At 40.9% G+C, this 27244-nt stretch overlaps 1 protein-coding gene across 4 annotated transcripts in view; it reads left to right on the top strand.

Annotated features, from left to right (window-relative positions):
• Nucleotides 1-27244, top strand: part of DYM (dymeclin) — a 359762-nt gene that overhangs the window by 90741 nt on the left and 241777 nt on the right. For all 4 annotated transcript variants that reach the window (XM_043558777.1, XM_043558775.1, XM_043558776.1 and 1 more), the window contains exons 7-8: nt 22226-22351; nt 23799-23941. In XM_043558777.1, coding sequence (XP_043414712.1) covers nt 22226-22351; nt 23799-23941 — 269 coding nt within the window. The remainder of the gene's footprint in view (nt 1-22225; nt 22352-23798; nt 23942-27244) is intronic.

The raw sequence follows: 27244 nt of genomic DNA, 5'->3' as shown, positions 1-27244 counted from the left end.
ACGTGGCGATATCATTGGACCTGTGTGCTGCTTGCCTGTGGCCCAAACAGGAAGGACCAGGTGTTTGTGAGAAAACGGGCTCCCGGCCTCTGTTGTGCACAGGTCCGGCATCCAGAATTGTAATCTGGGTTTAGAAATGACAGCTACCAAACCCTGTCGGGACTTGGTCTGATGATGTGCCGCTTGGAAGGTGGGGCTGAGGCAACTGAGGAATCACCGGGTGGGGAAGGGTACAGGGGACAAGGTCCTGTGGAAGTTGAACTCTGTGAGCGACACAGTTCCTTGCACTTCTGATGGCCCTTCTTGCCCTTTTTCTAACAGATGGCCAGTATTATTTGGGGGGGAGGGGGGCAGGCCTTCAGCTTGTCCGTTACCCTTCTCTTCCTCCCTGGGATGGGGAGGCGGTGCTTGGGTCGTCTTGAAACCATTATGGAGAGTGCCACCTGCGAAGAATAGTGTCCCAGGAGCCTGGGATATGAATGTTACTATGGAACTATTACACCAGCCCTAGGTGGCTTATCTTAGGATTTCTTCTTAAGTGACAAAAATAAACACTTATTTTGGTTAAGCCACCGTGGTCAGGTTTCTGTTACATATGGTCAAACGTGGGAAGGGGAACACCTATATCATCTACTATCTACTTGTCATAGTACATGTGATATTTCGTGTGTTCTTGACTTAATTTTTTTTTAATGTTTTTTTAAAAATGTATCTTGAGAGAGGGAGAGAGAGAGAGAGAGCAAGCGAGCATGAGCAGGGGAGGGGCAGAGAGAGAGGGAGAGAGAGAATCTTAAGCAGGCTTCTCACTGTCAGCACAGAGCCCTATGCGGGGCTCGATCTCATGAACTATCAGATCATGACGTGGGCCGAAACCAAGAGTCGGACGCTTAACCGACTGAGCCACCCAGGTGCCCTTTGACTTAATTTTTAAAAGTTTCATCTCTATTATGCATATGTCATTATCGAATACCAGCAATTTAAGATATATCCTCAGTGAGTACATTCTTTTTTTTTTTTTTCTCTCCTTTGTTAATGAAATGTCTTGGTGAAGTTAGGGTGGATGGAAATATAAATAAATCTCTTTAGCTGGCAAATAAGCCTTGAATGCAATGAATAGACCAGCCACTTAAACACCCTTGAGGAGCAAGCAGACAGTGTTGCAATATATCAAACATTTCGGTGTTTTAATGTGTTTATACTTTTTTAAATGAACTGAAAATGCACAGACAACCAGATGTCTTATATTATGTACACTCAGCTTTAACCAGCTGCTGAAACAATTTCTGATGATTTAATGTTCTTGGAACTCCATTCTACAAGAAGGTTTGTCTTAGTAACGGTTTCCATGTGAAACCAAACTACTATTTTAAATGGTTCAACTACTATAACCGTAGTGCAGTGTGGTGGATCCACTTCTGACTTAAGGGGGATGCTGTCACACCTGACCATCCCCAGCCTCAATGTAACTTGTCATGTTTAACATGCCAGTGCGGTGCCAGCAGGTGAGAGCAGGAGGAAGGCAGGGTTTTGTTTGTTGGTTGGTTTGTTTTGAGAGAGAGAGAGAGAGAGGGCATAAGCGACGGGCAGAGAGAGAGAGGGAGAGAATCCCACAAGGGGCAGAGAGAGAGAGAGACAGCGAGAGAAAGAGCGAGAGAGAGAAGTGGGCTCACCCAGCTCATGTTTTACCTGAAGCAGGGCTCAAGTTCACCCAAAGCAGGGCTCGAGCTCACTCGATGTGGGACTCGAATTCAGGAACTGTGAGATTAAGACCTGAGCTGTCGGATTCTTAACCGACGGAGCCACCCAGGTGCCCCATGAGGAATGCAGTGCGTTAGCAACCACCAAGGGCAACTTACAACTGGGACTCTGTGTCTCCCTTTCTCTCTGCTCCTCCCCTGCTCATGCTCTGTCTCGCTCTCCTTCAAAAGAAATAATCAGAAAAATTAAAAAAAAAAATAACTGGTTATTTATTATTAAGAGATCAGGATCAACTGTAGTAGTTTAGATAAACTCCCAGAGTTTGTGGGAATTCACTTGTAATAAAGATTGACTTGTAAGGAGTTAGTGGAAACTGCTTCTCTGATAGTTGGATATTTTGGTAAAATAATAATTCTATGAGATGCTAATCTTCAAAGCCTGATTAAAATAGCACATCTTCCAGGAATCCGTTCTTTACTCCATACCTCTCAGCATTTATATATTTCAAAAAAAGACTAAGTCGTTCACAGGGTCATGACTTGGCGTTTTTCAGTGTATATTGGGTAGATCCCACTAGAATTCAGTAAAAGCCTGTGCTTTGCTCTGCCTTCTCTGTGATCTCAAGGAAGTGACTGGGAAGGAATAACTTAAGTAAGACGAAGGTATTTTCCTCAAGACATGAATAGAGGGTGTAATACAAGAAATGGTTTGGCATGACAGAGTTGAACGCGTAACACTTAGAGTTTGTGAATCGGTCCTCGCGGTGTTTCTGTTGGGGGTTGAATGAGACCCGGCTGATGCAGCCCAGTGGTTGAGCTTTGGAAGGGCCCCAGCAGAGCAGTAACGTAACATCTGACACAGGATGGGCCCAATACTTAGGTTTGCTCGTGAGGCTATCTTATTATGAAATAGAAGTTATTTGGAGAACTTGAAGTGGGTTTCTTCTTTTTAAGGTTTATTTATTTATTTTGAGAGAGTGCGCGTGCAGGGGAGAGACAGAGAGAGAGAGGGAGAGAGAGAATCCCAAGAATCTGGCAACGCAGAGCCGGACGCGGGGCTCCTCGTGCGATCCTGCCCTGAACTCAGGAGTCCGATTCTTAGCTGACATAGCCACCCAGGCACCCCTTGACTTGGATTTCTTAACTTGTCTGTCTTTTTGTCTGTCTTTGGTGTTGTTTTTGTGAAAGCCATCCCTCTTAGCTGTATATGATGACGCTCTTGTCAACCCTGGGTCCTACCCTTCTCTACGGCTACCACTCCATACAGGTCCCTGTGAGGTTGGCTCCAAGTGGGCCATCCCACCGGCCCCAGGTCGGATGTACAGCCTCTTCTTCTGAGATCCATTTCTGTGTTCTCTTTATCAACCTGTGAACTCGTTGAGGACTAGGGCTGTTTAATTCTCAGCCTGGCCCCGATTTGCAGATTTTCCAGTTATGATTTAATCTAAGAACATTCTTCTTTTAGATGAGATACCCCGAATCGATTGCCTTTTTCTGGGTGTCTCTACTCGTGCAGCGTGGCTTTGCCTACCGCTCGAGTACGGGGGGTGCTGACGCTCTCCGCTGACCTCATCCGTGCCACTCATTCAGTTTCAGCCACACAGGTGTCCTTGCTAATTTAGGACGTGCCAGCCCACTCCCTGTCTCCAGGGCCTTTGCCCTCTTTTCTTCTTCTGCCTCGAACATCCCCCCTCAGGTACCCGCGTGGCTCGTGTCCTCACCATCATGCTTCCTTCTGCTCCGAGGAGGCCTGCTTCTTAGAAGCAGCTGCTCTGACCACCCTGAAACAGGACCCCTCTCATTCTCTGTTCTGTCGTCATGCTTTGTTTTTTGTCTCTACTCGACACTTACCACTACTTTCCATATTAGCTATGACTCTTCTTGCTTGTTTCCCTCAAATAAGATTAGGAGGAACGCTCCGTGAAAACCAGGACTGTTCTGTGCCTGCGTTTGCTTTGCTCATTGCTGTTACCCGCAGTGTTCAGGCCAGCCGGCACATGGTAGGCTCTCAGCAAATATTTGTCAAATGGCTGAGATAGTAGGGGCACAACCTGTCCAGTGTGCTGAAAGCATTTTGTTTGTCCTCATCTAGTCTGTATGCAGACAGTATTGTGCTAAGGCACATTCCATGGCAAATGCAGTGGCTCAAAGCCCTTTGCAGATGGTACGTTGTATTATAGAAACTAGGTGTCCTATAGACGTTAGTAGTAGAAGAGGGCTATGGAAACAGAAACACGGAGAAATAACGTCTGACAGCATTTAAGGAAATGGTAGATTAGTTAAAAATGCTGAGTGGTCTGAGACCATTGAGTTTAGGGACAGTTAACTTTATATCTCAGTAGTCCTCAGATTATCCCTTTACAGTATGATAATCTCTCTTTCATTAAGTTCATTCTCAAAAACCCGTATTGGGAATATGCCGTGTGTCTATACTTTACTAGGCCCTGGACAAAGAAAGGTGTGGTTTCTGAAGAGCTTGGAGATGGATAAGTACGTAGAAAGATTGCCCAGGAGGAGGAGCAGTGCTGAGTGCTAGTCACTGGGGCTGTCGTGATTAGCAGTGGCTCGGCCATCGAAGAGCCAGAGAGGAGCCGGCCCAGGGCCTCTTGAGTGTAAATAATGAATTTGAGGAATCATAAGTGCATTAGTTTTTTGTTTTGTTTTGTTTTGTTTTTAAAGAGAGCAAGAGAGAGCTCAAGTGGGGGAGGGGGCAGAGAGAGAGAGAGAGAGAGAGACCGACTCCCAAGGGGGCTCCATGCTCAGTGTGGAGCCCAACATGGGGCTCAATCCCACGACCCTGGGGTCATGACCTGAGCTGAGATCAAGAGTTGGACATCCAACCTACTGAGCCACCCAGGCGTCCTCATAAGTCCACTAGCCTGATTAGAGCAGAGGGTTTGTGGGAGATTAGGGATGGACTGTGTTGTTTGATGGGGCAAAGACTTGAATTTTAGAAAGACTGACGATTTGACTATGTTTAGAGTTCTCTGTTTATTAAGATGTAAAAGAAGGTACTTTTAGAGCTGTTTTTCTAAAATCCATTCTGGAAGTGTTTGGGAAGGGATGAAACTGAATAAGAATCTTATTTGTTAAATCACTTTATCCATAGGGTTTCCGAAATGTAATAAAGTGATATGAAATGCATATTTATTTGACCCATAAACTAATGATATTGGCTTAGATGTTATCCTGTGGAAAATTGGAAAATTTGAAAACTTTGGTGCTACCATTGAGAAGGTTTGAGAGTGTGAAAAACCATGAACAGTTACTTTATGAAGTCTACAGTTGATGGGGACAGTGAGGGAACTAGAGGACCCATTGCTGGCAGTGAAGGGCTAGACTATCAACAAAATGCCTTTCTGTAGAAGCCCCGCATGTTAACACCTAAACCCTTCTCCAAATCCAGCCTCAGCAGAGCAGGTAGCTGAAAGAGCAAGTCCGTGTTCAAGTTGTAGGTGCTGTAGGGAAATGCCTAGTATGGCTTTCTGATTGAATTAGGGATTTTTGTCATTACGTGCTCCGAATTAAAGGTGATAGCATTTTCATATGCCAAGACGGTATTATATATTAAGTTCACAACAGCTTTTTAGTTTGAAAATTGATTTCTGGTGTGGTGAGGAGGGGGGGATCTCAGTTAAGTTCTTAAAAACTATCCAAACCTTGACCATGTTTACTGAAGTCTGGTGTGGCGAGGAGGGGGGTTCTCAGCTAAATTTTTAAAAACTATGTAGAGGTCTACCATGTTGATGGAAGTCTGACTAAAACACCTCCAGTACCACAAATCATGTTGATTTTATAAGTTATGTGCTCAGATTGCTCATAATTGCACAACTGATTGTTAAGAAGTATAGGACATACTGTGTGGTAAGGAAAAGACATTACTAATTCTGAATCCAGAAGATCGGGCTTGAATCCCAACTCTTCTGCTAACAGGCGATGTCCTCCATGTCTCAGTTTTCTCATTTTAAAGTTAGGGGTAATAGATCAGACCAGAAATTGATACTTGGAAAAGACATTTGAAGACATGTAGTTCAGCTGTTCAGCATTTTAGGTAAGGAAATTGAAGTGCATGAGTTTGGCGATCAACTCCTGTGGCTGTTGGAGGAACAGCCAGGCCGTACATCATGTCCTTAGATGCAGTGGAGTGGCCAGCGGCTGAGAGGGAGCCCCTGAACCCAGATGAGGTCTGCCTGGTGTTCTCACTGCCTACTGTGTTGCCAGAGCAGTGCACTTGAAGATGCTTTTGTACATTTTAAAATGCTTTAGGATTATAAAAGTGTATTGTCTTATGCATCCTGAGTACTCAAGAAAAACACTGAATACATTTGCTTTCTGAGTTAATTTTCCTATTTTAGACTTCTCAGTGAAAAGGAGCAGCACTGGGTCACCAACAAGTATAGTGGGCAGAGGGCACATGATGTCTGAGATTGCAGAGAACAAGGCTGAATCGTGTGGGAACTGAAGGGAGTTTCTACCGTGTTTGGCTGCCCGGGAGGACTGGTACCAACCTGGCCTTTGGTGGGAAAGATTAGCAGCAGCAGAAGTGGGGTCCTGAATCCTGGCTATCATTTTGCCTGTTTGCATATTTTGCTTGCAGGTTATGAGCCAGATAATCGTTGGATTTTTAGAACGAGAATTCAGCTTTTCTTTAGCCTAGCCCTTTCATCTTCTATATGATGTCTCTGGAGTAGAAGGGATATGCATTTCCTAAGGTCAGTTTGCAGGATTCTTAGGTGGCCCTGAAAACACTGACTCTCTGCCTTCCAAGAATTTTTGCTGTCATAAAACCAAGACTGGCACGGAATACATTTGTTAATTTCTCTTGCTGTTATTAGTACATGGATAGCAAAGTATGAATGAGGAAGTTCGGTAGTAATAATTGCAAAGTTTAATTCTTCAAGCAAAGAATTGATTTTTTTTTCTTTTTAATTTTGTGTCACTTACATAAGTTAATTCTTGACAGAGTAATTTCTTTTCCAGATTACATTACACATGTATATTATACACATGTATAATCCAGATTACATTACACATGGATATTTAATACTAGCCATTGATACTGATGCAATTATTTTATTTATTTTATTTTATTTTTTAGTTTATTTATTTTGAGAGAGAGTGAGAGTGTGCATGCATGCAGGGTAGGGGCAGAGAGAAAGGGAGAGAGACAGGAATCCCAAGCAGGCTCCACCCTGGCAGCACAGAGCCCAACACGGGGCTTGAACACATGAATGAGAGAGAGATCATGACCTAAACTGAAATTGAGAGTCAGACACTTAACCGACTGAACCACGCAGGCGCCCCTGATGGAATTATTTTAATGGTAATCCATGTGTGCTCATGGCTTTGGAAAAAAACAGATAGCACAGAGGGCTTATGATGAGAACAAATGCTGTTTGTCCTATCCCTTTGATTTCTTTCCTCCCCAGAGACAGTCATTTTTGATGTTTAACTGTTTGGGTGGTTTATAGAAATCTTTACCGTTATTATACCTTTATGTATATATATTTCTAAATAATGCTATTTCTTTTTCTTTGAATTAGTAGGCTTTAGTTTTCTGAGCAGTTTTTGGTTCACAGCAAAATTGAGCAGAAAATACAGGGAATTCCCATCTAATCCTTGTCCCCGCACTTGTGTAGCACTCCTACCCCCCCCTACCACATCCCACCCCGGAGTAGGACATTTGCTGCAGTCGAGGAACCTACACTGACACATCATTATCACCCAAAGTCACGGTTTATATTAGGGTTCACTCTTCATGCATCATACGTAGAATAGGTTTTACCAAACGGGAAATGACCTGGATCCACCATTAATAGTATTATAAGAGTAGACTCACTACCCTGAAAGTCCTCTGTGCTCTGCCTGTTCATCCCGTAGCCACCACTGATCCTTCTGCTGTCTCCTTAGTTGTGCCTTTTCTAGAATGTCATACAGTTGGAACTGTACAGTATGTAGCCTTTTCCAGTTAGCTTTGTTAGCAGTATTCATCTCAGGTTCTTCCATGTTCATGGCTTTATAGCTCATTCGTTTTTAGCACCAAATAATATTCCATTGTTGTGATATACTACATGTACATAAATTAACTTCATGCATGTGTACAGATATAGCCATCATATAAGTTTTCGAATTGGTATTAAGTGTGTACATTTTAAAATTTGATAAGAATATAAATTTGGTTAAAAAACCTAAACTGTCCCTTAAAAAGATGATATCAATTATTATTTTTTGAAATTTATTTATTTATTTTGAGAGAGAGGGAGAGCATGGGGGAGGGGCAGAGAGAGAGAGAGAGGAGAGAGAGAATCCCAAGCAGGCTCCACGCTGTCAGCACAGAGCCTGGTGTGGGGCTCGAACCCATCAACTGCAAGAAAATGACCTGAGCTGAAGTTGGACGCTCAACTGAGCCACCCAGGCACCCTAGATTATACCAATTATAGTCTCACCAAAATCATTGACCAGAGCCTTGCCAATATTGCATAAACTTTTTTGTAAATTAAAAATGGAAATCGTAGTGTGATTCTTACATGTATTTTCTCATTACGAGTGAGATGGTTTAGCAATCATTTTCAATTCCTGAGAACTCTTTTTCCTCTGGTTCTTGTTTTATCAATGCAACATTTTAGGTTGGCATAATTGGAGTCTGGACATCCATATAACCATTTCGAGAAGTTATGTGGCTATATTTTATTGATGCGTTTGATGCATTGTTATATGTAGAGCACTGGCTCTTTAAGAAACCACGAAAAGACGGAATGGATATTTGAGTTTATTTGATCTGCCCCCTTGATTTTTACATAAGGTGAAGTCGACAGGTGAGGTGGCTTATGAAGGTAATGAGTGACAGTTCTGAGACTAGAATCCAGATTTTTTTGACTCCTAGTCTCCAGGCACTTTCTGTTCCACTATTAAGATTTGTATAAACAAAAGGTATTACCGTGTCTTTGATTTTGTTCACTTTTAAAACCAGCCCCAAAACTACTGACAGCATCTGTGATACACTGCACTCCTTCTTAGTCTTTCCTTTCACAGGAAAGACTTTACTTTACTTTCACAGTATCCTTGGTGGCGTGACAGTGATAATTCTAAATTTTGGTCTCAGTCCTTTGAATTTGTCAGTTGTTTTTGTTAAACATATGTTCCATTTACAGTACTGTCCGTTTTCTTATCCAATAGTAAGTAAAAAAGGAGGATGTTTTTCTCCTCCGTATTCGTTGACTTTGTCCTTAGCCAACACTAACACCCATTTCATGAAGGCTTTTGTCTTTATCCAAGTGTTCCACTCTGCCCTAGCAGAGCAGTGCAAGGTCAAGGCGCCTGTCCTTTTTTTTCTTCACATGAAATTAAATAACTTGCTCCAACAGTAGTTTGTTTTAGGACGTTTCCAGCCCAGATGGTGGAAAGTTCTTGGGATAATATGGCAGTCAGAGCAACACTTTGGCTTTTTAAAGTCGACTTTGTTTTGGCGATTGTGTGATGCAGATCTTCTGAAGATCATACAAGGACATTAAAACAAGAAAGATCTGTTAGCTTAAAACATTTTTCATCTTTGAAAAACCACCACACTCAGCATGGTACCATTTTGGTTTCTTTTAAGTACTATTGGCCTGTCTGGCTCTTTTCCCTGATTATTTGGCACTTAGGATAGGACAATTAATACATTTAAAATGTTGTTTTCACAGAAATCTAACATTGCCCTGAATTCCTTTTTTTGAGCATTATAGAAAGTTACAGCAAGAAATGACAGTAGAGATCATTTTGCCCAAAGTACTTATTTGAAAATGGGAAAGCTGAGGGGTGCTTGGGTGACTAGTTCGTTAAGCGTCCGACTTCAGCTCACGTCATGATCTTGCATTTTGTGAGTTCAAGCCCCGCGTCAGGCTCTGTGCTGACAGCTTGCTCAGAGCCTGGAGGCTGCTCCGGATTCTGTGTCCTTTTCTCTCTGCCCCTCCCCTGCTCACACTCTGTCTCTGCTTCTCTGAAAAATAAATGAACATTAAAAACAAATTTAAAAATAGGAAAGCTGAGACCCAGAGGAATTATTTGTTAAAATTAACAGAATGAGGTTTTTTTTTTTTTTTTTTTATGAAATTTATTGTCAAATTGGTTTCCATACAACACCCGGTGCTAACAGAATGAGTTTACTAGAGAGCTTAGAGGCAGACCCTAAGTCTCCTAATTTTGGATCACTGACTTCTACATCATAGCACAATGTGATTTAAGTTTTTGTTTGCTCTTATTTCAATATGTCAGCAGATGTGAATCAATGAAAGTTTAATTTTAACATTTATGACAGTCCTCTGTTTTTAGTTCTTGATTAATTTAATCTTGGAGCGTATTTTTAAAATATCCAAATACCTAAGTGAACAGTCTACTGCCTCTTCTGGTTCCGCATCCCTCCAGCTGTTCTGTTTGCTTCCATAAGTAACCACTGTTCTTAGTCTCTTCTGTATCCTTCCCGAAGATGTTCATGCGATGCATATGCAGTTATGAGCACAGATTCTTATATCTCCCTGCAGTCACACAAAAGATGGGAAATTATACATACTCTTTTGAACTTTCTTCTTTTTCCAGTCAGCACCTTATCCAGGCAGCTTTTGTACACAAGCATTTAAAGATCTTTCTCATTATTGTTATGAGGATATTCAGATACCCCCAGATTTACCCCTCGAAAATGTATTATTAGGTGGTCGTTAGTGAATTCACACAAGTTGTGAAACTGTCATTACCATCTAATTATAGGACTCCTATTGCCCCTTTGTGATATGAATTTAAAGTATTTTTTTTTCTAAATTTGCCTTTCTTTTTTTAAAGCTTTGAATCTTTTAAGTAATCTCTACACCTATGTGGGGCTCGAACCCACAGCCTTGAGGTCAAGAGTTGCAAGTTCTACCAACCAAACCAGCCAGGCGCCCCTCTAGATTTGCCTTTTGACTTGACTTATTTGCTGATAGCACGCTTTTGTTTTGACGTGGTAAATTTTCAAAAACGACTTTTAAGAGTCTTAATTCATCCATCGTTGATAGCTTCTAGGCCTTCGGATGTATAAACTGGCTCATTGTTAACATTTTTGACCCTTTCTCTTTCTACCTGCCTTCTTGCACATTTCATTGTAGCCCCACTGGCTTCTTTGGCGTTCCTTAAATATGCTAGGCATGTTCCTATCTCTGGGCCTTTGCATGCGCTTGTCCCTCTCCCTGGCAGACTCTTCCTGTGCCTCCTTGCTTTTTTCAAGTCTTTGCTCAAAAGTCAGCTTCGTGTTGAGTCTTCTTACTTAAAATTGTAACACATCTGTGATAGACTGTCAGTGGTCCCTCAAATTCATTCTTCTCTTTATTAGCATTTGGCTGGGCAGTGGTTGTCCAGGCAGAGATGACGTTTCTCAGGCTCGCTTGCCAGCTAGCTATGGGTGTACCAGAGGAATTGATATATACAGCTCTTACGTTATTTAAAAAGAAATGACTCTCCTTGGAGTGCACTTTTCTCCCTTCTCTCTGGTGGGAAATGGTAACCAGAACAAACTTGGAAGCACATGCAAAGGGTGACAGAGCTTCCTTCCCGGCAGAGCCTTTGAGTGATCTTACTAAGTAGATCCTGCTTGATCTGACTGCTGAGTGGCAGAGAAATGAGCTTTGATCTGGTTTAAAACCTCATTTTGGACTTCTGTAGTAGCAGCTTAGCCTCACTATTCCTAACCACCCTAACCAGGTACTCGTTATCCAACCTTCATGCGTTATTTTCTTCATGGCACTTACGACCTTTTCATTTACTGCACAGCATTTTTGTCTGTCCCTCTAAAATAGAAGCACCAAAAGGCCTTCTTTAAAGCATGTTTTAAGAGAATGTTCCATCTTGGCCCCTAGGATTTTCTTTTTGTTTTTTTTTTTTAAGATTTAATCTTCTGATCTATTTGGGATTTCTTTTAGTATATAGGGTCTGAGGTGTAGATCAGGTGTTTTTTTTTCCTTCTGAAAGCAGACTGTGCAGTTGTCTGGACAGTACGTGTACCACTGTGTGTTTGGTATTGTACTGATGAAGTCCCATTCTTAACTTGTATAACAATGATTTACAGATAAGAAGTGGCTGCTCAGCTCTTCAGTAGATGCCTCACAAGAGAGATCACTGTGGTCTCCATCATGATCAAATCTGAGTGACTACAGTGTATTTGAACTGTTTTTTAGTCTATGCAAACAAAGAGACGCTAGATGCCCTTCTTTTCAGGCATTAGTTCCTTTTGGTTCTCCAAATCTTACATTTTTATTCATAGTAAATGGTGTATTGACATATGGGAAGTCTTGGTTTTGGCTCATAGTTATAGGCTATTTTGGAAATCAGAATAGCAAATACTGTATGTGCTAGCTTTATCTTGAGTAAAAAGTTTTTACTGAAATGTGTATTTGCTTTGGATAGTCACTAAAAACTAGGTGTCTGTGTTAGAATGCTGTTTGTTTCTTATGAAGGAACAAAATTTCTACGTACAAAGTCTTTCAAGTATGCTTTCAACAACAACAAAAAAATATATGCTTTCAATGAGACTGAATCTGTGACTCTGTGCCCTCAGCCAGTATTTAAAAGTGTAACTTACATCTTTGATTGGCAAGTGTGATGGTTAGTTTTGTGTGACAGCTTAACTGAGCTGAGGGGTGCCTAGAGGTCAGGCATGGTTTCGTTATTTCTGGGTGTATCCGTGAGTGTGTTTCCAGAAGTAGTTAGCATTAGAATCAGTAGACTTAGTGAAAAAGATCATACTCACCCATGCTGGTGTCATCCAGTCCTTTGAGGGATGGATAAAGCACAAAGGTGGAGGAAAGAGATAAATTTACTCTCTTGCTTTAGCCGAGACCTCCATCTTCTCATGTCCTTAGACATTGGTCCTCCTGATTCTTGGGCCTTCCGACTTAGCCTGGGGTTTTTCTGGTTCTCAGGCCTTTGGGTTTGGACTGGAACTGTACCAGGCTTTTCCTGAGCGTCCACCTTGCAGATGGCAAGTAATGGACCCCTCAGCTTCCATAATTGTGTGAGTCAGTCCTTCATAGTAAATCTCTTTTTGTCTATATCTATTCCTATACTATTGATTCTCTTTCTCTGCAGAGCCCTAAGTAATACAGGTGTGGCTGACTCATTGCTGTGATCTGAATGCTTGTGTCCTTCCAAAATTCTTATGTTGAAACCTAACCTACAAGGTGATGGTATTTGGGGGGATGATTAGGTCATGCGGACAGAGCCCTCATGAAAGGGATTGGTGCCCATGTAAAAGATACCCAAGAAAGCTTCCTTGTCCCCCTTCCACTGTGTGATGACACAGCAAAATGATGTTCACTGTCAGGGGCACCTGGGTGGCTCAGTCAGTTGAGCATCTGACTCTTGATCTCAACTCGGGTCTTGATCTCAGGGTCATAAGTTCAAGCCCCATATTGGGCTCCACGCTGGGTGTGGAACTTACTTAAAAAACAAGAATAAAAAAAAAAATCAAAAAAAAAAAAAGCTCACTGTTTGTGAACCCAGAAAGCCAGCTCTTATCAGACACTGAATTTGCAGGTGCCTTGATTTGGGCCTTTGGAACTGTGAGAAATAAATTTCTGTGCTTTGTGAACCACTCAGTCTGTTAGTTTGTCAATTGCAATCTACAAGCACTAAGGCACTCTCCTGCTAAATTGTTTTTCCCTAGTTACAAAGCTTTGTTACTTTGATTGCTCACAGTGAAGTAAGAGGGGTATCATTAAGAAGACCTATGGTTAAAATGAGGTTAGACATTATGCTCAGACCATCATCACTATGATTTTGTTTCTCAAGGAAATTTCCCAGTAGGCACAGCCATTTGGGAGCAAACATTTCTTATATTCATTTTCTTCATGCTCTTCCTATTTAAAAAGTTTAAATTAAAAATAATAAAAATAGTCACCTGTAATCTCATCTCTCAAGATTGCTTTTTTTTATTTTTTGCCTGTTAGCACCTGCATGTATATTCATTCATATAATACATAACGTTCTACCATTTTTGCTCAATATTATGTCGCGAGGCAAGTATTTCAATAAAGTACGTCCCAGAAGCAGATGAGTAATGTGTTTTGTAAGGCTAGCATAACCCTGATACTAAAACCTAACGAACATTACATAAAAAGAAAGTTACAGACTAGTATGTCTTATCAATGTAGGAGAAACATATTTTTTAAAAAAATTAGTAAATTGCACCCAGTAATATATGATAAAGGGCATAGCATCATAAACAAGTGGGGCTTATCGGACGAATGTGATATTGTTAAGACTTGAAAATCCATCAACACAATATGCCATATTGGCAGAACAAATTAGAAAAGCCATATGAGTGTCTCAGTAAGTGTGGAAAAAGCATTTGACTAAATTCAACATCCATTCATGAAAAAAAAAACTTAGAAAACTAGGAATAGAAGGGAACGTTTTCTTTTTTTTTTTTTTTAATGTTTATTTATTTTTGAGACAGAGACAGAGCATGAACGGGGGAGGGTCAGAGAGAGAGGGAGACACAGAATCGGAAACAGGCTCCAGGCTCCGAGCCATCAGCCCAGAGCCTGACGCGGGGCTCGAACTCACGGATCGCGAGATCGTGACCTGGTTGATGTCGGACGCTTAACCGACTGCGCCACCCAGGCGCCCCAGAAGGGAACGTTTTCAATACACGTAAATATGTGTAAAGTGATTGTCCATTTCCAGTGTTCTTGATTTAGGTTGATACACCATGAGTTCTAAATCTATAAGCCTGTCTTCTTTGATTAGTCTTAGCCTTTTTTGCCCACGTTAAGCATACCGTCTGTCACTGAGTGCTATTAGTTTTATTTTGTTCCGTATCATTCAAGTCTGGTTGCTCTTTTCCATTCCTGTTGTCAGTGTTTTCATCGTGGTCCTCATAATATTCTAGCTAGATAATTTATTGCATGTTCTTTGTTTCCTGGGTTGGTCAAAGTATTTCTCCATGTCAATATGTCTCCCAACCTCTGATGCACCCCTTTGTCCCACTGTCTCTGATTTTGGACACATGAGGCATAGGGTTGAATAGACCATATTCTTCAGTTCAAGGCTAACTGTCATCCCTGCTTCATGTGAGGTCCATCTCTCCCTCCATTTGATATTCATCTGTTCATTTATTCCCATTTATCCCCACTCCGTGCTGCTCTTCTTTCCCGTAAACAGCCATTTGAAATGTGTTTAATGCATTATTTTTATATGTATATGCTCAACTAAATGTTACATGTACATGTATTTTTAATGTACGTAAATAGAATTGTTACAGAACTCATTCTGTTTACTTATTCCTCTCAGAACTGTTCTTAAACGTTACCGGTGACACTAAATGAACATCTAGTCTGCTGCTGTTAAAACTTTCATTGTGTGTATCCACCACATTTTACTTACCCAGTTCCTCAGTGATGGACATCAGGGCTTTCTCCAACTTTGCAACACCACAAGTAATGAATTGTTTCATAGTTTGTTAGGATCAGGAGTGCAGGCACAGCTGGCGTGGTGCCTCTTGACCCAGATACCTCTTGAGGTTGTAGTTGAGCTTATTGGTGGGGCTGCGGTCTCGTCAGAAGCCTCAGCTAGGGAGGGAGAGACCTGCTTTCTTGATTTCTCATTTGCTGTTGGCAGGATTCTGTTCCTCTAGGGAAACTGGACTGAGGGCCTCAGATCTTCACTGGCTGTTGACTGGAGGCCTCCCTTAGTTCTTTGCCAGGTAGACGTCTGCATATGTCAGCTCACAACAGGGTGGTTAGCTTCTCCCACAGAAAGGGAAAAAAAAGAGCAAGAGAGAGTACCCAGCACAAGCTGTAGTTGCTTTGTAAGATAATCGCCCCTTGAAAGTGGTTAAAAGTGAGTTATTAGATTCAGCCTATATTCAAGGGGAGGCAGTACATAAGAGCATATGAATAGCAGGAAGCAGGGATTATTGGGGGTTGTTTTAGAGTTTGCCTAGCACAGTCCTCAGCCAGTTGCTGTGAATTTTTCTTTGGCATATATACATATTTGGGTCATGGGTTGCTCTCTAAAGATGACTTCTCTGGTTAATATTTTAATCAGCAGTACATGAGGGTTTATATATCATCATATGCCTGCCGGTACTTTGCTTTCTGCAGCATAAAGGGATATCACACTGTCTTAAACTGTTTATATATTTTGTTCTTATTTCCTAGTGGAGTTCTCACCTTTTTCTTGGCCGTGTGCAGGAGTTGCTGGCAATATTCTAGATATTAGTTTCTTGTTGTTCTTGTCTGTATCATCTGCCTGTTAACCTTTGTCCAAGGTTTCATTTGTTGAGCAGTAATCCTGAATTTTGATGTGATTAAATGTATTTTTTGGCTTTGTGGTTTGTGCTCTTAGGCTTTTATTTAAGAAGTCCTTTTTTTGTCCTTCTGTTAGAAACTTAGCGTACATTTTCTTGTGTTAACTTTAGCTTTACCATTCACCTCCAGGTCTTTAATCTGTCTGTAGTAGGCCTTTGATAGGGATCCATCATTGTTTTCTTTGTGAAATGAGCCAGTCTTCTGTACAATCTCCTCTGTCCTCATTGATTTGTGGATCCATCTTTACTGTATATTGTTTATGTCTACACCGCAGGTGTGAGCCATACATTGGGTTTGTAGGTGGATTTCTTTCGTTCGTCTGTTTCTTCGTGTGTGCAAACACCATGCTGTTTTTATTGTTACAGCTGCATGGCATGGCTTGATACCTGGTAGTGAAAGGCCCTCTCATCACTCTTCATTTTCAAGGTTGACTTGGCCATGTTTACTCTTCCACAAAAAGTTTATTTCATTTATTTTATTTTTTATATATAACTTATTGTCAAATTGGTTTCCATACAACACCCAGTGCTCATCCCAACAAGTGCCCTCCTCCATGCCCATCACCCATTTTCCCCTTTCCCCTGCCCCCCACATCAACCCTCAGTTTGTTCTCAGTATTTAAGAGTCTCTTATGGTTTGCCTCCTTCCCTCTCTGTAACTTCCCCCCTGCCCCTTCTCCTCCCCCCTGGTCTTCTGTTAAGTTTCTCAGGATCCACATAAGAGTGAAAACATATGGTATCTGTCTTTCTCTGCCTGACTTATTTCACTTAGCATAACACTCTCCAGTTCCATCCACGTTGCTACAAAAGGCCATATTTCATTCTTTCTTATTGCCAAGTAGTATTCCATTGTATATATAAACCACAATTTCTTTATCCATTCATCAGTTGATGGACATTTAGGCTCTTTCCATAATGTGGCTATTGTTGAAAGTGCTGCCATAAACATTGGGGTACAAGTGCCCCTATGCATCAGCACTCCTGTATCCCTTGGGTAAATTCCTAGGAGTGCTATTGCTGGGTCACAGCATAGATCTATTTTTAATTTTTTGAGGTACCTCCACACTTTTTCAGAGTGGCTGCACCAGTTTGCATTCCCACCAACAGTGCAAGAGGGTTTCCGTTTCTCCACATCCTCTCCAGCATCTATAGTCTCCTTAATTTGTTCATTTTAGCCACTCTGACCTGCGTAAGGTGATATTTCAGTGTGGTTTTGATTTGCATTCCCTGATCAGGAATGACGTTGAGCATCTTTTCATGTGCCTGTTGCCATGTGCCATCTGGGTGTCTTCTTTAGGAAAGTGTTTATTCATGTCTTCTGCCCATTTCTTCACTGGATTATTTGTTTTTCGGGTGTAGAGTTTGGTGAGTTCTTTATAGATTTTGGATACTAGCTCTTTGTCCGATATGGCATTTGCAAATATCTTTTCCCATTCCATTGGTTGCCTTTTAGTTTTGTTGATTGATTACTTTGCAGTTCAGAAGGTTTTTATCTTTATGAGGTCCCAATAGTTCATTTTTGATTTTAATTCCTTTGCCTTTGGAGATGTGTCAAGTAAGAAATTACTGCGGCTGAGGTCAGAGAGGTTTTTTCCTGCTTTCTCCTGTAGGGTTTTGATGGTTTCCTGTCTCACATTCAGGTCCTTCACCCATTTTGAGTTTATTTTTGTCAATGGTGTAAGAAAGTGGTCTAGTTTCATTCTTCTGCATGTTGCTGTCCAGTTCTCCCAGCACCATTTTTTAAAGAGATCGTCTTTTTTCCATTGGATATTCTTTCCTGTTTTGTCAAAGATTAGTTGGCCATACATTTGTGGGTCCAATTCTGGAGTCTCTATTCTATTCCATTGGTCTGTGTGTCTGTTTTTGTGCCAATACCATGCTGTCTTGATGATTACAGCTTTGTAGTAGAGGCTAACATCTGGGATTGTGATGCCTCCAGCTTTGGTTTTCTTCTTCAATATTACTTTGGCTATTTGGGGTCTTTTGTGGTTCCATACAAATTTTAGGATTGTTTGTTCTAGCTTCGAGAAGAATGCTAGTGCAATTTTGATTGGGATTGCATTGAATGTGTAGATTGCTTTGGGTAGTATTGACATTTTAACAATATTCATTCTTCCAATCCATGAGCATGGAATGTTTTTCCATTTCTTTGTATCTTCTTCAATTTCCTTCATAAGCTTCCTATAGTTTTCAGCATACAGATCTTTTACATCTTTGGTTAGGTTTATTCCTAGGTATTTTATGATTCCTGGTGCAATTGTGAATGGGATCAGTTTCTTTATTTGTCTTTCTGTTGCTTCATTCTTAGTGTATAAGAATGCAACTGATTTCTGTATGTTAATTTTGTATCCTGCGACTTTGCTGAATTCACGTATCAGTTCTGGCTGACTTTTGGTGGAGTCTGTTGGGTTTTCCATGTAGAGTATCATGTCATCTACAAAAAGTGAAAGCTTGACTTCATCTTTGCCAATTTCGATGCCTTTGATTTCCTTTTGTTGTCTGATTGCTGATGCTAGACCTTCCAACAGTATGTTAAACAACAGCAGTGAGAGTGGACATCCCTGTCATGTTCCTGATCTCAGGGGGAAAGCTCTGTTTTTCCCCATTGAGGATGATATTAGCTGTGGGCTTTTCATAAATGGCTTTTATGATGTTTAAGTATGTTCCTTCTATCCCGACTCTCTCGAGGGTCTTTATTAAGAAAGGATGCTGTATTTTGTCAAATGCTTTTACTGCATCGACTGACAGGATCATATGGTTCTTGTCTTTTCTTTTATTAATGTGATGTATCACATTGATTGATTTGCAAATATTGAACCAGCCCTGTAGCCCAGGAATGAATCCCACTTGATCATGGTGAATAATTCTTTTTATATGCTGTTGAATTCGATTTGCTAGTATCTTGTTGAGAATTTCTGCATCCATATTCATCAGCGATATTGGCCTGTAGTTCTCTTTTTTTTGCTGGGTCTCTGTCTGGTTTGGGAATCAAAGTAATGCTGGCTTCATAGAATGAGTCTGGAAGTTTTTCCTCCCCTTTCTATTTTTTGGAACAGCTTGAGAAGGATAGGTATTATCTCTGCTTTAAATGTCTGGTAGAATTCCCCAGGGAAGCAATCTGGTCCTGGATTCTTATTTTTTGGGAGATTTTTGATAACTGATTCAATTTCTTCACTGGTTATGGGTCTGTTTAAGTTTTCTATTCCTTCCCGTTTGAGTTTTGGAAGTATGTGGGTGTTTAGGAATTTGTCCATTTCTTCCATGTTGTCCAGTTTGTTGGCATATAATTTTTCATAGTATTCCCTGATAATTGCTTGTATTTCTGAGGGATAGGTTATAATAATTCCATTTTCATTTGTGATGTTATCTGTTTGGGTCCTCTCCCTTTTCTTTTTGAGAACCCTTGCTGGAGGTTTATCAATTTTGTTTATTTTTTCAAAAAACCAACTCTTGGTTTCATTGATCTGCTCTACTGTTTTTTTAGATTCTATATTGTTTATTTCTGCTCTGATCTGTATTATTTCTCTTCTTCTGCTGGGTTTGGTGTATCTTTGCTGTTCTGCTTCTATTTCCTTTAGGTGTGCTGTTAGATTTTGTATTTGGGATGTTTCTTCTTTCTTGAGAGAGGCCTGGATTGCAATGTATTTTCCTCTCAGGACTGCCCTCGCTGTATATCATAGCGTTTGGACTGTTGTATTTTCATTTTCATTTGTTTCCATATATTTTTTAATTTCTTCTCTATTTGCCTGGTTGACCCATTCATTCTTTAGTAGGCTGTTCTTTAACCTCCATGCTTTTGGAGGTTTTCTGGACTTTTTTTCCTGTGGTTGATTTCATGTTTCATAGCATTGTGATCTGAAAGTGTGCATGGTATGATCTCAATTCTTTTATACTTATTAAGGGCTGTTTTGTGACCCAGTATGTGGTCTATTTTGGAGAATGTTCCATGTTCACTCGAGAAGAAAGAATATTCTGTTGCTTTGGGATGCAGAATTCTAAATATATCTTTCAAGTCCATCTAGTCCAATGTATCATTCAGGGCCCTTGTTTCTTTATTGATTCTCTGTCTAGATGATCTATCCATTGCTATAAGAGGAGTATTAAAGCCTGCTGCAATTACCACATTCTTATCAATAAGTTTGCTTATGTTTGTGATTAATTGTTTTATATATTTGGGGGCTTCCGAATTTGGTGCATAGACATTTATAATTGTTAGCTCTTCCTGATGGATAGACCCTGTAATTATTATATAATGCTCTTCTTCATCTCTTGTTACAACCTTTAATTTAAAGTCTAGTTTGTCTGATATAAGTACAGCTACTCCAGCTTTCTTTTGACTTCCAGTAGCATGATAGATAGTTCTCCATCCCCTCACTTTCAAGCTGAAGGTGTCCTCAGGTCTGAAATGAGTCTTTTGTAGACAGCAAATAGATGGGTCTTGTTTTTTTTTATCCATTCTGATACCCTGCGTCTTTTGGTTGGAGCATTTAGTCCATTTACATTCAGTGTTATTATTGAAAGATACGGGTTTAGAGTCATTGTGATGTCTGTAGGTTTCATGCTTGTAGTGGTGTCTCTGGTACTTTGTGGTCCTTGCAACATTTCACTCACAGAATCCCCCTTAGGATCTCTTGTAGGGCTGTTTAGTGGTGATGAATTCCTTCCATTTTGTTTGTTTGGGAAGACCTTTATGTCCCCTTCTATTCTGAATGACAGACTTGCTGCATACAGGATTCTCGGCTGCATATTTTTTTCTGTTCATCACATTGAAGCTTTCCTGCCATTCCTGTCTGGCCTGCCAAGTTTCAGTAGATAGGTCTGCTACTACCCTTATGTGTCTACCTTTGTATGTTAAGTCCTGTTTATCCCTAGCTGCTTTCAGAATTCTCTCTTTATCCTTGTATTTTGCCAGTTTCATTATGATATGTCATGCAGAAGATCGATTCAAGTTATGTCTGAAGGGAGTTCTCTGTGCCTCTTTGGATTTCAGTGTCAGGCTTGTCTTTCATTCAGTTGAAGGAATAAGAACAAATAGGATTGCATTTTACATGGTTAATATTTATGACAGTTAAAGAAATGTCAGGAAAGAGAATTTTTCTATAGTACTTTAAAAGTAAGATTTCTGATTAGAACTGAGATTTATCCATTATGTAATAATGTAAATTGCATGGACCTCTTGTGTTGTTTTGTATACTTTGCTTTTAAAAGAGATTTCTGTCAGCAATAACCCCTTAAAGTATCTGGTAGAATTTAAGTGTGCCCAATTCTAGAATCAGGTCATATTTAATTTGTTTAATGAGCCTCACTTAAGTAGATGTTAAGTGGGTTTTGTTTTTGTTCTGTGTTTGTTTTTGTTTTTGTTTTTTTTTTGGATTTCCATGCATATTTTAGTTCTGTCAGAATATTTTGATATTCTTTCGGAGCTGTTACTCTTTTTGTTGTGTTGTTGAGATCTCCACTTTCCTGATCTGTTCCTGTTCCCCGTGATCATCATGTTTAAACTTTTGTAGTAACTGAAGATTACTTAATGCGTTTATTCTTTTTTGTACTTCCTCCTCAGCCAAAACCTTGTTTCCTTCTTCTTTGACCTAAGACTTATTTCTAAAGAGAGTTAATGATCTTGGGAGGACAGGAGTAGTCCTTCATAATAGAAATATGCTTAAGAAAACAGGAATAATTTGTTCACTGTCCATATTTTGGTGAACATACAGAGGTGGCCTTATGGAAGCAGACACTAGAGATGGGGGGCTGTAAGGTATACATTGTTCTGATTGTTAAGTGATTATCAACACGAAAAGGCATTGTTTTCTTCCTTGCACTGTGACTTACTCTTAAATTTGACAATCTGAATATTGGGTTTCTGCATTATAACCAAACAGGGATGAACCTAAGGTTTTAGGGTTTATCTTCAAAGCAGAACGTTGCTGCTAACTGCTTCCATTCTACAGTCATAGACTTGTCATTCAGCAGGAGATTGGAACTGGAAAATAGGAAAGTAATGGGATGCCTGACCCGAGTACAAAAGCTAATGGTTGGGAAAAGCTTTCCTCTTTTTGCCTGACTTAATTTTTAGGTAAAACACATTAGTGTTTCTTTGTAACCTAGAAACGTATTGAATATTTAGATTGAGTTTTTAAATGTATAGTTTATTTAGAAAAGAGCAGTCCTAATCTTCCACAGTGATCATTATTCTGTTTGCTTCCTGTTTCTGCAGAGATATTACATATGAAATCTCAGTAGAAGCTGTATCGACAATGGTGGTTTTCCTTTCTTGCCAACTCTTCCACAAGGAGGTTTTGCGACAGAGCATCAGTCACAAGTATTTGATGCGAGGTCGATGGTAGGTTTCTATTTTGCATTTTTCTACCCTTTTTTTTTTTTTTTTTATTGTACAAATCTCTGTCTCGGGTCTTGTCCTCTAACCTTAACGTTGTCCCAGATGTCCCGCCGAACGTTTCCTTCGGTCATTCTGTCCACACTCCAAACCCCACGCATAAGTAACCCACTTCTGCTTTCCTGTTTAAACTGCCCATCCTCCCCGCCCCTTTCGTCCGCCAGCTTCTTACCTTCTCAAGTGGTTTCTTTGTAGAAGTGAAACGTTGAAGTCCTCCTCCTTCTTCCTTCTGCATCATTCTCTATGTGTAAGCACCCATCAGTCATGTCTGTCTGCTGAAGTTGTTTTCAGTCTCCCCCTCTCACTAGTCCCGTTGAAACGACCATCATCTCTGCCCTGTCACCCTGTGTCTGGACTACTCCAGCAGCCTCTTAGCTGACGGTTCCTGCTTTCACGTGGTCACAGACACTTATTGTGTGGCAGCCATGTGCCAGACATGTGTTAGGATGGGGGGCTCTGCTCTTGAGCAGAAACTTACAGTCTCCTAATGGGGGGCTGGGAGTAGATACAAAATACACACACACGCACACACACACACACACACACACACACACACACACACATCTTCTATTGACACAGTCTTCACAGAACTTGAGATTGTAAAACAGATACAAACCAAGTAGCTTTGATGGAAGTTCTCAGAGAGTGGGAGCTCTGTCTTTGTCATCTCGTCCTTGCTGCCTCGGTTGTCTGTGTGTCACCTCTCTCCTTGAGTATCCTGTGGCACAGCCATAGAATCCCTTAGGGCTCTTTGGAACATATTTGAAAACCGCTGATAATAGAGAAGGAGCCTGGGCTTTGGCTCAGGATTCTATTACAGAGTTTTCTCTAGATGGCAGGAATTGATTTATCACCTTAATTTATGGACACATATCGCTTTTCACCTGCATCCTCTCCCTTCTCCTCTCATTCCATTACTTTAAAGCAAAGAGCGTTAACATCTAAACCACCTGTATGCATATGTGTCTTGTGTGTGCATGCATAAATTGAATGATTTCATACTTAAAATGTGTAGTCTTTTGTATTAATGCTTTCTTAATTCTTGTGTTTCCCTACTGATTCTATGGTACTGTCTCCCTTCAAGCACCAGGTACCGTATAATACCCTGAATTAATAATATCTCACCTGTTATACGGGATTACCAGTAAGGTAACTGAAGCTCAAGAATTGAAGTGATTTGACCAACAACTGTGGCATAGAAACAGGAAAGCCAGAATTCAGCCTCAAGTCTGATCTCAAAGCCCACGATCTTCACCGTTATGTGACAGTGCTAGGTTCCTTCGAAGTGTTAATCCCTTTAATATTAATAGATTCTGTAGATTCTGTTTATTGTTACACAAAGTCAGGCGACTTCCACGGGTTTGATTTTCTTCTTTTTTTTCTTTTTGTGTAGTCTTCCATACACCAGCAAACTTGTGAAAACCCTATTGTATAACTTTATCAGACAAGAGAAGCCGCCCCCTCCAGGAGCACACGTTCTCCCACAGCAATCCGATGGGGGCGGACTGCTGTATGGACTGGCATCCGGAGTAGCAAGTAAGTCTGATCAGGTTTTGTCAGTTCTCTGGCGTAGATAGAGTTTGTCTAATCGGCATAAGAAACTGCGTTTGCTTGGCTGCCACTACTGATGGTTACGTCGGCCCTGTGCAGCTGGCTGAATGCGAAATACCGGAAGTAACTGAACATATTTTGTCCATTTAGTGCAGCGATTAATGCGGTGAAATATATGCAAATAACGAAGAGATTGTGTACCTGTAAAACACCACTTTCCAAGAATAATGTTTATAAATACGCATATTGCGTGCGTTTTAGCTGCACGGTATTATACAGTTAAGGTCTTGGAACCTTTTACTGCTGTGCTGTATGAGGAGACACTGCTGTTTTAGAGGCTTTATTGGTCAGGACCTTACGTGACTAATTAGGTGTAGTTTTCTTGTTAGACTCTGTGTTTTATTCATTCAGTGACAAATGAGCACATTTTGAGGAATTTTGTATTGAATTCTGGAGTGGCACAAACACGGGTTTTATCAGATTGGAAGCAGATTTCATTAACTGAGGGAAACCTTTCCCTCCCAGACAGTGAAGCCTCATTTCCGGTTCACGGTGTCGGGCGTGAAGACCCTGGGAGTGGCAGCAGGAGCTCTGGTCCCTTCTCTAGTTAGCGTGGCGGGCCCGTGTCGTGTGAAGTCACAGAACCTGACCTTCTGCTTTATTCTGAAGGAGAATCAGAAACCAGGCCGGCAGTGCGGCAGCTGTAGGGTCTGCAGGCGCCTCTTACTAAAGCAGCCTCGTAGGCCGTCCTTGCGTAGTGCAGGGCTCGGCTGTTTGAAGGAACTCTACGTCGAGCCCAGTCCCACGGCCAAATCCTGGCTGCAGCGTGCCCTCCACACCGCGAGGGATAGCAGTTTGATGTGGAAGTGTAGTCCCGCTTGGTAATGTACTAGGTAATGAGTCTTGGGAACATCTTTGGGTTGAAAGACCTCTGTTGGGCACCTGACTGGCTCAGTCAGTTGAGCATCCGACTTCAGCTCAGGTCATGATCTCGCGGTTCACAAGTTCGAGCCCTGGAGCCTGCTTCCGATTCTGTGTCTCCTTCTCTCTCCGCCCCTCCCCTGCTCATACTCTGTCTCTCTCTCTCTCAAAAATAAATAAAACATTAAAAACATTTTTTTTTTTTTAAAGACCTCTGTTGACTTTTGGAATTGATCTCTGGGCCAGGCTTTCCAGATTTGCCTTCCTTTGATTTCTTTTAACACCGTGGGTTGAATTACGTTTGTGCTCCCTCCTAGCTCTGTCCTCCGTGCTGAGCAGGCTCCCTAGCATGCCAGACCCGCCGAAGTTCGTTCTCTGCTTTGCTCCTACCCGCTGCCCTCGTTTCTGTTGGGGAGGCATTCATGGCTTCCGAACGCAGCATAGCACTGGCTTCTCGTGTTTTCTTTTTTCGATCATTAAACTGGTATGAGGTTATAAAAGCTGAGTATTTTCCATTACTTCAGTATGGTTGGGGATTTGGGGTGGGGGGGGAGAGATAGTATAAGTTCATTAACTGCTTTCTTCGAAACAATGCCAATTCTTTGCACTTTTCTGTTTTTTTTGTTTGTTTTTTAAGGGCAAACATAGATTTGTGTGCAGTGTTTAGTTTTTCTTGGAGTTATGTGTCGTCAGAAGAATGTCCAGTATGGGAATGTGGTGTCATCAGTACCAGGTGCCAAAAACCTTTTAAACTTTAGAGCTGTTTCTACCTAGTTAGCAGTGTATCAGAAGGAAGTCCCTTAATTTCCCTAGCTTCCGGTTTTTTTTGTCTGTTGAAGGAGAAGGTCGGAATAGATGATCTCTGAGGTTATTTCCACATAACTTGCAATGGTTCTATGGCCTTTCTTCTCACCAGTAAAAAATTTAACATTCAGAGTCAGGGGGAGAGGTGGCAGTGAAAAAAAAATTTAATATTCAGTTAAGGGCATTAAAATGGACTTAAGATTTTTAGTGTGCTATAGTCACAAGACATTTTACGTACCTTCTTACGTCTTCATGAGATTAGTCATATAAAGGTATAAATCATGATGGAGTGATTATTCATTATTTCACAGTAGGTGACTCAAAGGATTACAAAAAAACAGCAAAAGGATGTTCTCTTCCTAAAAAGTACAGCTATTTATTATTTATTGCAAAAAGGATAAGAAAGGAAAAATAGTCACGTAATTTTGAATTAAGCCACATTCTGTGAAAGTCAGTCAGGTTTACAAGAACATTTGACTTCAGTTGTATGACCACTTTTGAAGATCTTTTGGTGGGTAGTTAAGGAATTTTCTTACTTTTTTTTTTTTTAAGTTTATTTATTTATTTTGAGAGAGGGACCCAGAGAGAGAAAGTAGGGGAGGGGTCGAGAGAGAGGGGGAGAGAGAGAGTGCTAAGCAGGCTCTGCACCAGCAGTGCAGAGCCCGATGCAGGGCCCGAACTCCCAAACTGTGAGATCATGATCTGAGCTGAAGGTGGGGTGTTTAACCGACTGAGCCACCCAGGTGCCCTGGGAATCTTCTTACTTTAGCATCGGCTTAAGAAAAATATGACTTGGAAGCTCCTCCCTGAAAAAAAAAAATACTCCAAAGCCAAATATAAACTCTTTTGGGTGACATTTATCTTCATTGGGATTGAGTTTTTCCTGATTATAGAAAGCCATTTCCTGTCGCAGCAGTGTACGTATGGTAGGTTTGACTTGATTAATTTCCTTTGAAACCGAGCACCTTATTTTGGACAATTTTATAGCTTTGGATAGTGAAGTTTTGTTGGCACTAGCAGGGAAGAAGAGCTTGCTCGTGCTAGGTGAGCGGTGAACCACACATCTGGACCCTCACAGGAGTTAGGCAAGGCCTTCTCCAGTTTATCCTCACTTTTTCCGATTTAATTTTAGTTATTCTGCTGTATTTGTTTCTCAGACTCTAGCCATAACTCTGTTACTCTTTACATGCCTTACGCTTTCTCCCTTTCATGTCCTTTCTTGGATTATCTCTTGCACCTACGATCCTGTTTCCTCCTCTCTTTTTTCTGCCCGTCCATCCGTTAAGCGCTGTCTCAGGTACCACTTCCTCCACGAAGATTTCCTGTTCTCTCCTAGCCAGGGGTGATCTTTTCCTGTGGCGGACTTAGCACTCTGCTTTGTGTTACGATTACTGTGTATAGACATCACCTCCGCACCTGGGCTCTACACGCAATACAATGAGAACTAACATGTATATAACACTTGAGAGGTCATAGAGCAACTTCTTGTGTATTTGACTTTATTCTTGTAGCAACCTTGTCAAACACATGATTTCACCTTTTTAATGTGATTGATGAAGAGAT

Source organism: Prionailurus bengalensis, chromosome D3 (genome assembly GCF_016509475.1).
Source record: "Prionailurus bengalensis isolate Pbe53 chromosome D3, Fcat_Pben_1.1_paternal_pri, whole genome shotgun sequence".
Lineage (NCBI taxonomy): Eukaryota > Metazoa > Chordata > Mammalia > Carnivora > Felidae > Prionailurus > Prionailurus bengalensis.
Note: the sequence above shows the minus strand (reverse complement) of the source record. Positions and strands in the feature narration are given on the sequence as shown.